This window comes from Lygodium microphyllum, chromosome 3 (assembly GCF_053477565.2).
Source record: "Lygodium microphyllum isolate KBCC chromosome 3, Lygodium_microphyllum_v1.1.10, whole genome shotgun sequence".
In the NCBI taxonomy this organism is placed as follows: domain Eukaryota; kingdom Viridiplantae; phylum Streptophyta; class Polypodiopsida; order Schizaeales; family Lygodiaceae; genus Lygodium; species Lygodium microphyllum.
The window spans coordinates 19,901,802-19,917,435 of NC_141137.1; the positions used below are offsets into that span (position 1 = coordinate 19,901,802).

Below are 15,634 nucleotides of genomic sequence, written 5' to 3' on the forward strand. Positions count from 1 at the left end.
TGCTATGTAGCACAGTACAAAGTTGAAAGTAAGATCTCTTACCTATAGAAGTAACCCTTATCACAAAATGACAAGCACAAGTGCATATTACACATTACCCCAAAAAATTTTCAGAAAAGCTTTCACTAGCTTTGGTCACTTTAAACAATTGACAACTCCATGGGGACTTTTGATGGGTTGACCTTGTCCAAGTGCATACATACTAGATAATAAGTAGATTACTTATCTAAGGTTCCAACCTTTGGATCTATCTGCTTAAGTATGGAGAAAGAGAACAAATGTGAGAAATTTTAGACCAAATGTATAAAGGGTATTTAACCCTTCGTCTATTGAAGCATAAAATTTCAACCAAAAAGTGAAGCATGCACTTTCCAAGTGACTAATGTATACAAGATTGACAAGCTAAAATGCACGGCCAATGATGAGGTGGACGAACTATTAAACAATGACAAAAATTATCTAACAACTAAAACGCAACTGCAAAGCTCATAAGCACTAAATCTATCTTTCACCTAAAAATCCATCTTTCACAAATATCATGCACAACAAAAAGTTTGACAAAACTCCCACTTGATGTCTCACTTTACTAAATTAAATTGTGGTTCTAGTAGTCTCCTGAACTCGACACACTATCGCATTTAAATATAATGTGAATGTTAAGACATGATATTTATGTGTTACCATTCTTATACAAACGTTAACCTACATGAATTAGCTATTTCGAGACCTAACTTTGAGAAATACTTAGATAGATTCATGGTACATTTGTTCCTCCTAGTCATTTAGACTTTTATTTTTTAATCCAAACTAGTATGGCTATAGCAGACAAATGTGCAAAACATAATCTCTAAACCGTGTTCCAAGTGATGCTAACAGTTTCATATATGTTCGTGTGAGAGCAGTGGCTCTCTCTAAACCTTCTGAAGGAAGAGGTTTATGGTAATAAACTTTAGAGAATCTCTACATATATGGGTGTGAGTCAATCCACAATCTGTCATTGCTTAACGTAAACAGTTCTGTGTATCTGCTACCAATTTTTTCATGAACAGGAAGCATTTTATAGTCGGAATTCACTGCTTTGCAGTTGATAGTACTTCACTTGGGAGTACTCTGCAAACACTGGTACTTCACCTAGGAGTACCTTCCACCTGTCAACAACAGGTCAACTAGAAGATTTGGTTCATACATGAGAGTATTTGACACCTAGAAATACTTCATATTGAAAGAAAGGTATTGATGCGCACGGCATGAACAATTGATACGTAGCAGCACACTCAGCATGACTCAGCGCACATAAATGCTAACGCAAACTCTCCAAATGCTAGTACATATTCTCAAAACAATTGGCGAATCAAAGATTGAGGCTTTTCGTCTTACAATCATACGAAGTAACTCTTACCATATAAATGCAACATTACACTAATGCCTTGCTCTTTCTTGACAGCCACCAAAAATAGTTGTTCAATGTGATTCAACTTGTCTAAATGCCTAGCTCATTCTTAAAAAAGAGCAAATATACTCAAAAACTTGTTCGATGTGATTCAATTCAAGGATTTGTCTAGAAGGTGGTTGTGGGCCTTCCGAGAAAAAAGAAGAGAGGAGATTTCATGCATTACCTGCCATGTGCACTTGAAGATGTCTACGAACATTAAAAGCATTTTCCCCATGCTTAATCTAACACTTCTGGAGCTTTTCTATGAACCTCACCAGATGGTTATGAAGAACTCATTAATATGTATAAACCCATATGGTTTCTTTCTACATAGACAACACAATGTTGTAGATTTTTGCATGGGAATTTCATTGCACAAAATGAAGCAAGCAATAGCTTCATCTCAGAAGGCAATCGACCATTGATTGTGTACGAGGCCAGCACTGACACTCATGTGCAGAGCAGGAGAAATGCCTCTATTCACCTGAACAGGAACTTACAACAGAGGCATTCAAAACATGCATGTGAAAAATTCTGGTCCACTTTCATAGGTTGGTTATATGCTGTGTCTCAGCGGAAGGAATTGAAATATAGAATTGCCACAACTCCAACTCCAATCAGAATGGGTATAGCACTTATAAGATACAAAGCACTGAAACCCTGCATAACAGTCAATTCTCTCTCTCTCTCTCTCTCTCTCTCTCTCTCTCTCTCTCTCACATGAATAAATTAATAATTTTCACTGTATGTGGATTAGCTTTACCTATTTTAAATTTTCACTTTTGAACGCTGACAATATATTCCATGGCATTCCACTGAGAAAATAGTTGTCCACCTTTTGATTTGGGCAGCATTGTATGGAAATCAATAATAATGTATAAAACTGTATCTACAACATCTAGATAATTATATAACGTTAACAAACATTTATGTTTGCTTTAACCATATAGAAGCCTAATCTCCTGGCATCTACGCAGTTCAGGGTCACACAATAATGGACAGGTGTATGCATGTGGTCACATGTTGCCACCCAAACAAAGAACCTCTCCCGATATGCTTGGTGAAGGGCGCTTTCCTAGTTGATGACTTATTGCCTAACTGTTTGCATTGCTCAGTTCTTTAGCCCTGCTTTGACCAGCATCAGCCTTGATAATATAGAAGCTCATGATGTAGCATATGCTGGTATGGTTGGATGGACAGGCAGGCAGGCAGTGAAATAGTAGCCGACAGGCAATCGTAGAGGCAAACATAACAGGCAGCAGTAAGATGGCAGACAAATTGTCACATGGCAAATCAGACCCAGACAGATTGGTTGAACTCCATACATCCTGGCCTAAAGAAAGGCTGGCAGATTTCACTTCCTCCTCTGTTTGCATTTACTCTCACTCCCATGATTGCATCCAGCTCTTGCACTCTTACGTTTCAAATCTCGACTTCAGCTTTCCCAGGTTACTGCTGTCAACAGCAGGTCCCACTCTTGTACATTCAAGTTCCTCCATCCCTTGTACAGCTAGGGCTCTCAAAATTCCAGTTTTGCACTCACTAAACTTGGCTCAATATTTAGTTACTTTCAGAGCCAAAGGCCTAGCCCCTTTCCTTTTCCTCTCTGTCTGGTTCAACTCAAAGGACATGATACTTTGGGTACAATAATGAGTGGAACACTCCAAATCCTAACATTCTAAAAACAGCAGAGGAAAGAACTCTCTAGTGAAACACAGTTTAGACAACACAATAACATGATCCCCAACCAAGAAACAGTTGTACTGATGAGCAATGGAAGGATACAAGCAGCAACTCGGGTATGCCAAACACACAAGGAGCTACATTGCAACAATCCATTCTGGGTCGGATTGGCAACTTGCATGGGCAAAACCAATGTTTTTTTAGCGTGCATTTTCGGACAGCTAACTATTTCCCAACCTTCACAATTCCAAGGTACTTTGGCAGCGGTCCAGTGTTCCAAGCTATCGTGATTCGCTAGTGCTCCACATAGTCATGGAATACTACAGAACTATGCTGCTGGTTTTCAGCCTGCTACGCGAGGGTTGTAAGCGCAAATGTTTGGGGTTATGCCACAGACACATAGACAAAAGTTACATGCCCAATTTTCATGTCTTAAAAGCTCATTGCCAATAATCATTGGGTGGTTTCATCTTGAGATAGCTAATAGATGATTCTTTGAATTCTTTGTCCAAAGCCCATTCTTGACACAACTTGTACTATAGATCCCAATGCAGGTATCAACAGCTTAAACTATGTCCACTTCCATTAAAATCACGTCCCAATGTTTATATTGGGCATACCCAATTCCCACTACTACAGTCCACATTGGCAATGTTACCAATTGTTTGTCTACCAAAAAGGAAGCCATATTGGGTATATGCAATCCCCATGTAGAACATCCTTGAGTCTATGTGGTATCTAAGATACCAATTTGTATATCATTGGTCTGTTAGTAACAAAATAAAGTAGCCCTTGCTTCTAGACATTTGGCATGCCCACAAACAAGATATATCATCAAAGCTGGACCTCATCTAGATTACCCCAAAAGGTACAGAAAAAGTTAGTTGCTAGTAAATGCCAACTGCAAGCTCTCCATTTTCCCAATTAATTTCAGTTATTGAACTCTTCTCTCATGAAACAAGACTAAACTATTACCATGTTACCATCAGCTTCCAAAAAACATAGATTGCACTAATTCTAGCATATACAACTGTGTGATGGCCTAGCTGTAAACACGTCCACTCATAATTGTGAGGTTGTGGGTTCATGTCTCGCTAGGTGCATCACTTGGTTGGACACCTATGTTCACATGATGTCTTTGTGTGAGTCTGGGCTCTTGCCAGATTGTTGGTCCTCCTTTGTAGGGCCACCAAGGAGGGATGCACTGCAGTTGAGCTTTGTTGTTGCTTCAGCTTGATAGCTATTAGCATAAAGGAAACATGCCAATGTGATCCCTGCCTACCTCTCGGCTAATATTCAGAGGGGAGGTGCCCCTTGTATGGTTGTTTGGGTGTGTCTTATCAAAGGGGAAAACAATAGATGAGTTAAATATGCCAATGTGATCCCTGCCTGCCTCTTAACTAATATTCAGAGGGGAGGTGCTCCTCTTATGGTTTTTTGGGTGTGTGTCTTATCTAAGGGGAAACAATAGATGAGTTAAATATGCCCTCCTCGGACCTCCTGTCATATCTAATAAAGCGATCATGAAAGAACCCACAATTAACAAAAAGCAGCAAACATTACCACGAAATCAAGGTAAGCATACAGAGAATACATGGCAGAAGTGATGCACACCAGAAAAAGGAGGGCATAGGAAAAAGGCATTTTTAAATACCACAACAAATATGTCATCATGAGTCAGATGAACATGAGAGATGCCTAAAAAATGCTGCAGTCTGCTTACCACAACAGGTGGCACAGTCACATCATCGGCCTCCTCTCCAGGCTGAATTTCTGCTGCAGCATCCCAGTCCAGTTTGGCCTTTTGGGCAACAATTCTTGGGTCAACACCCGTATCTGTGGTCCTAGCATAAGGTGAGACTGCAGGATTGCTTGACATTTCTGCTTCTTCCTGCAAAGATAGTGTGCCTTGTCCTCATAAGCTGCTGTTTTGTTAGCAATTCCTACAGTAATGACCCGAACATATTACCTCAAGGTTAGGCCAACTCATCATCTCCTTTGCAAGTTCCCGAAGGACAAGCCTATCAGCAGGTATTCTGCCTTCATAAACCTTTAAACAACAAGCATGAAGCCTTATGAACAGCACAGAGTAGAGTCACTAAAGCAGAAACGTGAATTAGCACACTCTCACTGTCTTCATTAGAAAGAACTTACATCCACAAGAGCAGCTGCCATATCTTCTCTCGAACATCCCCGTTCACTTTCTACGCCATACTCCTCTCTTTGTTCCTCTTCAATAGGGTCTTCCATGGCTATAGTCAGCCTTACCTACTTTTTAGCACATATAGAACACATCTTAACTGAACATGTAAACCAAAGTCACAGGAGGAAAATACAGACATTGAATCATAACTTAAGAATTCAACAATGATTTGAAACCTAGCAGTTGCTTAATTTTTGTCTTTCTCAAACTTCAAAGCTATGCTGTTGCAGAGGTTATTGATGGGCTTAGTAATCCAGGAGACTTTCATCATTAAATGTCTTGCAAACACATCCCGCACCATAAAAGTCAGGAAAAGCTACAGAATGGGTCATTAGCTGCAGTAACTCATCACAGGCCTCCCAGGCATGTGCAATCTGCTACTGGCTCCCTTTTCCTTTATCCTGCACTTCATTTAAATCATCCAAACTCTCACCTCCCCCTTCCAAAAGCAACTCCCCTTCCTCCTCCCACCTCCTAACCAAAACCTCAAGTTAAAAGGAAGTGTTTCATTTTAACAGTTCCCAACTTGCTAAAAATTAGAAGTTTCTGCTGCTTCACCATGCATAAATTTGAAATCCATCATTCTATACCCGGAACACTGCTGCAAAAGCTTACTTCCTGAAAATTCCCATCATTTTATATTGATCCCATGAGTTTAACAACCTGCATTCCTTTATGCTTTGTCTACTCTCAGATAGAAAATGTCACGATGACAGTTCTAGAGTCTACTGAAAACCAAGGAGACGATTAGACAAGAACAATGGCCCTCTCAATTACACTGCCGCACCATGTATAGCTGCCAATTTGTTCCAAGTAAAATATGTTCAGTAAAACTGAATTGTTAAGACACCCACACTTTGCTGTAGCAAACAAGCACACAAAAAAAGGTAACGAACCTCATTTAAGGGCATATCTCGTTTCTCCTTCAAAAGATCCAAAACCTACAAAAAAGAAAATAGCATTGATCATGTCATAAAGCGACACTTAAAAGTCACATTACACCACGAGTATCACAAATGGCTTGTGCACAGCTTAATGTCCCTCCATGTGTTTTGACAAGCACAAACTGTCAAATGACAGCCTACATAACGAGCAGAAGTTCAGTACATCAAATTTCAGAAGGTTTTGAGACACAAACCATACCCTTGTGTGAGACTTAAATCCACAAGTGTATATATGGAAAGGCATGTTATAGCTATTGGAAATGGCAAACTGCATCCAATCCCCTTAATTAATGCAATTTCAAAATCAATGGTTTTATGATCTTGAATCTAAGCGATGGGACCACTATGCGTGCAACCGGTCTATGACTCACATAAAGCAGTAGTTCCTTCAATTTACACCTGGACTTTACATACACACACATAAACAGAGACCTCTCTCCCTCGCTCAACACCAGATTGGCCCCGAAGACCGGCGCCCCTCTCAGTATTTCTTTATTGATTAAAAGTAGAAAATTACAAAAATAGTAATGTTCCAAAATACATAACCTGTGAACAGTTGGTTTCATCTCTTCTAAGTAAATCCCAGCTGCATAGGAACAGTACAGCATGTCCAGATCAACATCCCTTACTGTCCAGCATGTGCAGAATTCACTGTTCTTACTGCCCAGCACACTGTTCTTACTATTCAGCATGTGCAGAGTTCACTATTCTTATTCAGCATGATCAGAGTTCGCTATTCTTATGATTTAGCATGTGCTGAGTTCACTGTTCTTATTCAGCATGAGCAGAGAAAACACAGAATTGTACCTTCGATGGAATCAATCCATCATGCAAAGCATTTCTTCTGAGAATAGAGAGAGAAATGATCAGAGGGAGCAAGCTCTACCTCCGTGCTTGAGTCAGAGACGTAGAAGTACTCTCCATGGCTGATTTTTCTTGCAGCAATCTGCCCTCAGCTCCTCCAAACTTCATTCTCCCATCTGTCCCTTATGCCTATTACGTTTTTTTTTTTAATGCTCTCTCTCTCTCTCTTTCTCTCTCTCTCGGGAATTTGTGCCACATGGCATACGTGTAACAATTTTCCCGTTTAAACCTTCCGATCTAAAATTCTCTATGATCGGTGCAAAATTTGACATTGGCACAGACCAGAGAATTAATCCTCCTGTAAAAACGAAGACAATGACATGAACAGATTCTAGGGTCCAAAAATAGTAACTCCCTAAATTTTAGGGATGGTGATTCCTGCATTCCTGTGCCCATTCAATATGGAATTCGTCCTAAGGCTCGAACAAACCATTAGTCCAATTTGTCCCAATGGCTGCCTCTTCTGGCTATGCAAAGATTCCACTTATTCCAAGAGAACTATAGGGGTAAAAAGCAACAACAACAAAAGAAAAGAAAAACAAAATATTTATATAAGTAAATAAGAAAAGCAACTGTAAAAAAGTATCACCACCTGGTGACAATGCGCCTCGGGATAGGACCCCTCGTATTAATCTTGACCATCAGCTCCAAAAATTTAAGATTCTAAACTGGGATGACCTAAAGATCAAGCTAACTGAATATCGGTAAGTACTCACTGATATCTCCACTTCAGTGGCTCCCAAGTCCCCTAATCATTAATGACAAGGTCACATTGTTCTTGAATAAACTTCCAAATAAATATTTCAATTTCATTCAACAAGCAATCTCACGGCCTACTTTGTCCACATTTTATGAATTTAAGTATCAACTACTATGTTACATTCGGTTATTGGATCAATTTCATAACATCACTCTTAACAAGGGGCTCTTGTCACCACTTCTCAAAAAGGACAAAAAGGAAAAGGCAAGAAGGCTCAAAACCAAATCAAAACAGGAAATCACAAGGAAACACCCAGTCTTTTCTCAAACTAGGATGGCACAATGTGTCTAAGGAAAATAGGTACTTCCAACATGGTCAAAAGGCTAGTCATTTTGACGATAAACATCGCTCAAAGGCTAGAGGCACACAACCAAAGCCCAAAAATCAAAAACTCACCCCTCAATCTCAAGGCAATCCCCAACAACGGAGACAGATGTTGAGCTAAAATATGCTTTACAGCTGTTTAGAATTTTTAACCAGCCCCAAAACACGCTTTATTAATGGAAAACACAAATTTGGTGCATAGTTCAAGAGAGTTTCAATGTTCCCCCAAAACCCTAATTTTTTGGGGCATCCTTCAACATCTATAAATAGACAAGCCACCCACCATTCAAGCTTATTCTTTCAGTGCAGATTTCAGCCATTATCCTTCACCCACGTGGCAATCTACCCTTCGTGACTGCTATCACTCCTTCCCATCAGTCCTTACAGTGCCTGCCGCCTTCCTCTCTAGCTGTCGCCCATTACTGGTGCCCTCCCTAATTTTTTGGGGCATCCTTCAACATCTATAAATAGACAAGCCACCCACCATTCAAGCTTATTCTTTCAGTGCAGATTTCAGCCATTATCCTTCACCCACGTGGCAATCTACCCTTCGTGACTGCTATCACTCCTTCCCATCAGTCCTTACAGTGCCTGCCGCCTTCCTCTCTAGCTGTCACCCATTACTGGTGCCCTCCCTAATTTTTTGGGGCATCCTTCAACATCTATAAATAGACAAGCCACCCACCATTCAAGCTTATTCTTTCAGTGCAGATTTCAGCCATTATCCTTCACCCACGTGGCAATCTACCCTTCGTGACTGCTATCACTCCTTCCCATCAGTCCTTACAGTGCCTGCCGCCTTCCTCTCTAGCTGTCGCCCATTACTGGTGCCCTCTTCCTTGCTGTGTTTGGACTCTTCTGCCATCGCCAACACACAATCTACCTCCTCCAGCTTGCATTTGGACACTCCTCCACCAAGCAATAGTTGGCAATGATCTCCCACATCTTCCGATGACTTTCTGCTACCTATGTTTGGCCTTCATCACTCTAGGTAGCAACTGGCAACACTCCTCATCATCCAAGCGTCTCCTACTCAATTGCGTTTGCGGCCTTCTCATGCCTCCACCTTCCTCTTCCATCTTCCACAACTATGTGTGAGACTCACATGGGACTTGATTCTGATGCATAATGTCTTAGGCACCTTCTTCTAAAGATCCTATGATGCCCTATCAGGCTTCTCCATCATTGGAGACTCTAAGAAGGTATTATGGTCTGGAGGAGGAGGTAGACACATCTTCACCTCTACTGTCTTTTTCTTCTCATTTTAGTCACCTTACAAATGAAGAGTTTGAGAAGTACTTATGCATCACATACAGTTCAGTTTACACTTCTCCAACGAGTGCTACTACTCCATCTGGATCGATTGGTCAAACTAGTCACCTCTCTGATCTTGGAGAAACCATGACATTCAACGCGTCTGGCAGTCCATCTCGTTTATCTCAGCCAAGCCTTCTATCAAGTTCATATAACCCTTTTAAGTCGTATGAGTCAAAACCCTTACCCACATTTGGATCCGCTATGCACACTTCTCGTATGCATGGTGAGCACTCTAGGATTCTTTCCCAAGTGTACTCCACTTGCCCAACCTATCCCCCCTATACACCCTACCCCCATTACACACCTCAATCTCCTAGCACTCCCACTCCTGTTGGAACGGCCAAGAATGCCTTCACGGATAAGACATGTTTTAACATGCCCAATTTCACCACTTGGTCGAACTTTATGCAGCAAGTGCTTGAATCTCACGGACTTTGAGACTCATCGTTGATACTGAGCAGACCCTCGATTAGCTCACCCTGATCATATCCGTCAATGGAGAGTCCGCAATGCCATGGCAAATGTTGAGTTAATACAAGGGTTGCTTCTTGAGTTTCACTTTCAATTACAACATTTTCCCCTCGCATCTAAGCATTGAAGTCATCTCATTGACCACTATGCGGCTCAAGATCGCACTCAATGTATCAATCTCGATTTTCAGCTTCAAGAGTTTTTTTTATTAAGGAAGAGAATGATCTAAGTTAGCTGAGTAACTACCAAGTTTGCCACTATTGGCTCCCCAAAATCAGACAGCGATCACGTCACATTCTTTTTTAACAAGTTATCCGGTACATACTTCCATTTTATCCAACACATTATCTCACTCCCTAGATTACCAACCTTTCGCAAGTCTGAGTGTCAATTCTTGCATTACACACGGCTCTACAATCAAGTCCACAAAAAGACCACACACATCCATTGAGAGCGACAAGGACTGGTTGCCTCTTCATTAGGAGGCAGAACCAGCAATGGCAAGAACTTGCAAGATTGGAAGGCAACCCAAAACAAAGTTGACACCGCTTCCTCTAACGGAATCAAAGAAACATATCTCTTTTGGCAACAAATTCCTAAGAAAAATAGATTTTGCACACACTACCAAAGGTTGGGCCATATAGACAAGAAGTATCATACTGAGGCCCAAGGTCTTGTCAGAGTGCAGCGGTGGGGAAGCGTAGGACTGAGAGAGAGAGAACGCAGAGAGAGAAGAGAGAGAAAGAGACAGTGGACGATGAAGATCTGCTGTATAAAGAATGCTGAATACAAAGATATGCAGATATATACACGGGCGCAGTGCGCTGGACTGCGTGTCTCCACCTCGATGATGCAACCTGCTGTCCACCTCGAAGTCCGCTGCAGTCTGCACTGTCTGCTGTCTGAAATCTGTGAACAGAGACAGAATCTGCGCGTCACCGGTCTGTAATCTGCGAGCAGAGAAGTGTTCCAGACTGCTGAGAATGTCGGGTATAAATAGCCGAGAAACGGGGCAAAAGAGGGCGCCAGAAATAGCCAGGCGGCTGCATTAAATGCAGCCAACTGGCTGCTGCAGGTCGGACTGCCACGTGGCAGTCCGACTGTGCAGTCCGACTGCACCAGGCCTGCCCTAATGACCTGATCTGATCTCTAACACCCCCTCTCAGAGCCTGGGCAGGGCAGAAACCTGAGGGATCTGGAATGTCTCCGAAGTAGAGCCTGAGGAAGTGCCTTCGTAAACAAATCCGCAAGATTGTCCTCCGTCTTGCAATACTCCACAGTGATGGACTCATCCAGAAGCTTTTCTCGGATGAAGTGATACTGGATCTCAATGTGCTTCATCCGGGCATGAAAAACAGGGTTCCTTGCCAAGGCAATGCAACTCTCATTGTCACATCGCAACAATGTAGGACGAGTGTGGGGGCACCCAAGCTCCTCTAATAATCTCCGAAGCCACACAACCTCGCATGTGGTGGAAGACGCGGCCCGATACTCCGCCTCAGTAGACGAAAGGGCTACCGTGGGCTGCTTCTTGCTACTCCATGAAATAACACCTGCACCCAAAGTAAAACAGTAACCTGTAGTAGACCGCCTGTGGTCCACGTCACCGGCCCAATCCGAGTCGCTCCAACCTGCAAGTACAAGATCTGAACCATCTGTGCCTGCGGGGTAATGAATCCCTAAATCAGACGTCCCCCTCAAATACCGAAGTATCCTCTGAGCAGCCTGCAAATGCACCGTCTTAGGTTCACTCATGAACCCTGCCAAAAGTCCAACAACAAAACATAGATCAACCCTCGTGTTGAGAAGCCAAATCAAGGACCCAATCAACTGTCGATAGCGGGACGCATCCGCCAAAGGAGAAGCTGAATGGGAAGTGGCCTTCCAATTCGGATCCATAGGAGTAGATAGGGCCCGACAATCCTCCATCTCAAAAGACACCAAGAGCTCGTGTACATATCTCTGTTGAGAGATAAAGATCCCCCTCTGAGACTGATAAATCTCATGGCCCAAAAAGAAATGGAGTAGACCCAAGTCCGTCATCTCGAATGTCCGATGTAAAGCTGACTTCGTCTCTTGGACCTGCTGTGCAGCATCACCTGTGACAATCAAATCATCAACATATAATACAAACAGCACACAACCATCCTCGGAAGTGTGAACATACAGCTGCGGATCGGCCTTCGACCGCCGATATCCCAACTGAGATTGGAGGAACGAATCAATCTTCTCGTTCCATGCACGCGGAGCCTGCTTGAGGCCATACAAGGCCTTCTTCAACCTGTAGACTTTCCCATCTGAAGAACCAAAGCCAGGAGGCTGCTCAACATAGATCTCCTCCTTCAAATCACCATTGAGGAAGGCCGACTTCACATCCAACTGATAAACAGGCCATCTCCTATGGCCAGCCAAAGCAAGAACAGCTCTAATGGTCGCCATACGAGCTGTGGGGGCAAAAGTGTCATGACAATCAATCCCTGGGCGCTGTGCAAAACCTTTAGCAACAAGGCGAGCCTTGTGCTTATCCAAAGTACCATCGCTTAGGTATTTGGTCTTGAAGACCCACTTGACTCCAATCACCTTCTTCTTCGGGGGGCGAGACACGAGTGACCAAGTGCCATTCCTCTCAATAGCCTCCAACTCGACTTCCATAGCTTTCTTCCATGGTGCGGACTGTAAAGCCTCCTTCACGGAGGTGGGCTCTCGATCCTGCATAACACGGGTCATCAAACAATAGTTGGAGCAGACAAGCTCCGTAGAATGTGCCTGGTGCCTCCGTGACCGCCGCGGACCATCCTGCGGTCCCCACTCCTCAAAAACCCCCTCGATCCCTGAATCACGGAGTGTGTCACGGGCCCAGCGAGGAGGAGGCCGAACCTCCCCTCGTCTTTCTCCATCAGCAGAAGACTCTGGAATATCCACCGGCGGTAACTCCTCGGAGGTGTCCGGTGGAACAGTAGACTCTGTGTCAGAAACAGAATCATAATCAAAAGGCACGGGCTCCAGTGGGACTGTCGAAGGAGCCCAACTCTCCCCTGGATCTCCAAGAACGGGATGCTCCTCACCCGTTGAAGTAGCCGGAACCTCCACAAACCACACATCACGGCTAGTGTACACATCCCGCTTGACGGGATTATACAGTCGGTAGCCTTGGGACTGGGAGCTGTAGCCAACAAATACCTGTTTTCGAGAAGCTGCTTCAAATTTATCACGGTGAGCCTTGGGAACGTGAACATAGGCATCACACCCAAAGACCCGAAAGTAAGAAACATCTGGCTTCGTCCCAAAATAAGCCTCAAATGGGGTCATCCCTTCCACGGCCGAAGTAGGGGATCGATTAAGGATGTGGACTGCAGTAGCCACAGCCTCGACCCACAGAACCTGAGGGGTCTGTCGGTGCTCCATCATGGTGCACGCCATCTCGATCACACTGCGGTTCTTCCGTTCAAGAATACCATTTTCTTGAGGAGTGTTGGCATTGGCAAACTCCTGGTGAATTCCTCTATCTGCACAAAACCGAGCAAACTCATTAGACACAAATTCACCTCCCTTGTCGGATCGCAAGGTCTTTAACTTCCGGCCTGATCGGTTCTCCTCAAAGAGAAGCCAATCCTTGAAGTGCGAGAAAGCTTCTGACTTTAGTGCCAAAAAATAGGCCTATGTCATCCTGCTGTAGTCATCCACGATCAGCATGAAGTACGAGCTCCCACGCAGGGACTCATTCCTCATAGGGCCACATAGATCCGTAGATACTAGCTCCATCGGTAAAGTAGACCGCCGCGAAGCTGTGTGGGGAATGGCATCCTGATGCTGCTTCCCCCATATGCAGGAGACACATGGCTGCTGGCTCACCACTTTATCCAGCAACCCTCGAACAAGCTGTCCACATGACGCCCTCCGAAGATAGTCATAGTTCAGGTGACCAAACCGAGCATGCCATAACTCTGACTGTGACTGAGAGGTAAGAAGAAGAGTAGAGAGGGCGGTGGAAGACTTTAGTTTGTAAATGCCGTTCTCCTCATATCCGGATGAGAGAACCTTCCTCGATCCACGATCAAGGACTCGCACCGTAGTACTGTCAAACTCCACCAGAAGACCAAGGGAGCAAAGCTTATGAACTGAAAGGAGATGGTACCCTAATCCTGGTACATGCAAAACCTCTGAGGTATGGCTACCACCTCGTCCATCCGGAATAAGCTGCATCTTATCCCGACCTGCAACAGAAACTGAAGAGCTGTCTCCAATGAGAATCTGCCCACGCGAGGGTCGCAACTGGGCAACACCATCTGATGAAGGAGTCATGTGCCGTGAGGCACCACTATCAACAATCCACTCTCAAGCCTGGGGAGCCGTCATCGCAGCATCAGAAGCATTAGGTGAAGCGTCCTCAATGACAGCTAGATGAAGAAATGCAGCTGATGAGGGTGCAGCCATCGCTCCAGAATCCTTGGCGTCCTTCTTGGTGTCCTTCGTGTCTTTGTCAGGGCAATCCTTCTTCCAATGGCCAGTCTTTCCACAAATATGGCATGTGGAGTCTTTGTCCTTGTCCTTGTCCTTGTCCTTCTTGGACTTGTTATCCCCCTTCTTCTTCTTTTGGTCCTTCCCCTTCTTCTGAGAGGCTTGACCTGTCAGCGCCTCCGACTTGGAAGCATTCTGTCCCTTTAACTGTTCCTCTTGGTCCAAGACCATAGGAACCAACTCTTCCCACCGAAGAGTAGACTCTCGCCCCAAAGCAATAAGGGCAGAGTAAAATGTACCGAATCGTGGCGGCAACTGGAACAATAGTGTGATCGCCATGTCTTCGGAGGAAATCGGCTTCCCCGCATTCTGAACCTGCATCTGAAGCTGCCTTAGCTTGTTAATGTGCTCCCAGAGCGAAGAAGACTTATTTACGAACAAGGTCCGCATCTGTACCTCCAAAGAAACCCGCTTCATTAGGGTCATCCAATTGTACATCTGATCAAGCTCCAGCCATATCTCCCGAGCCACCGTCAAGTGCTCGATGTGAGCGATCACGGCTGTAGTGCATGATAGAAAAAGAAAGGATCGAATCCTGGCATTCAGTTTGTCCCAATGAGACTGGGCCTTGGCCAACTCCGCACGAGCATCGGAAGAGAGTTTGGACTCATCTCTTACCGAGGGCCGGTCAATCTCCTCCTGTACCAACTCCGCCAAATCATAGGACTCAAGGATGGCCAACATCATGACGCGCCAAATGCGGTAGTTGTCGCCGTCGAGCTTCTGATCTGCAGGAAGAGCCGGTAAGACAGGCACCTTCCGGTCCATAATCGCCTGGAACTCCAAGTCAATCTCTGTAGACATCTTCACCTGCAATGCCTTCACAAACGCAAAAGCAGCCCCCTCTGACAGGGAAAACTCAGCCTGCTAAGGCTTTTCCGCGTCCTGAAGCTTCTTCACCCGCCGGAGGCGATGAAAAAGCAAAACCTGCACTTGTAGGCTGAAAACTCAAACTTCCTCCGCGTCAAACAGCAGTAAACAGCAGCAAATCCACCACCTGTACTCCTTTCCTGTGCGCCCACACTCGTTTCAGCCTTGTTCCAAGGCGCAGCCCTCCTGTCTGCCCTTAAACGCAAAAAACGCAAATTTGTGTCGCGATGGAAACTCCTCTTCAGGTT

At 44.2% G+C, this 15,634-nt stretch overlaps 1 protein-coding gene across 4 annotated transcripts in view; it reads right to left on the reverse strand.

Moving 5' to 3' along the window:
- Nucleotides 1–776: 776 nt before the first annotated feature.
- Nucleotides 777–15,634, reverse strand: part of CEST (death domain associated protein) — a 54,016-nt gene continuing 39,158 nt past the window's right edge. Inside the window, exons 2-6 of one of the 4 annotated variants that reach the window (XM_087669219.1) lie at nt 6,215–6,259; nt 5,270–5,383; nt 5,085–5,165; nt 4,839–5,006; nt 777–1,166 (exon numbers count right to left, since the gene is read on the reverse strand). In XM_087669219.1, the coding sequence (XP_087525345.1) occupies nt 1,152–1,166; nt 4,839–5,006; nt 5,085–5,165; nt 5,270–5,383; nt 6,215–6,259 (423 nt within the window). In that variant the 3' untranslated portion in view covers nt 777–1,151. Of the gene's footprint in view, nt 1,167–1,713; nt 2,093–4,838; nt 5,007–5,084; nt 5,166–5,269; nt 5,384–6,214; nt 6,260–15,634 lie in introns of those variants that run through there. The other 3 variants (XM_087669216.1, XM_087669203.1, XM_087669210.1) reach the window with 3 other exon arrangements.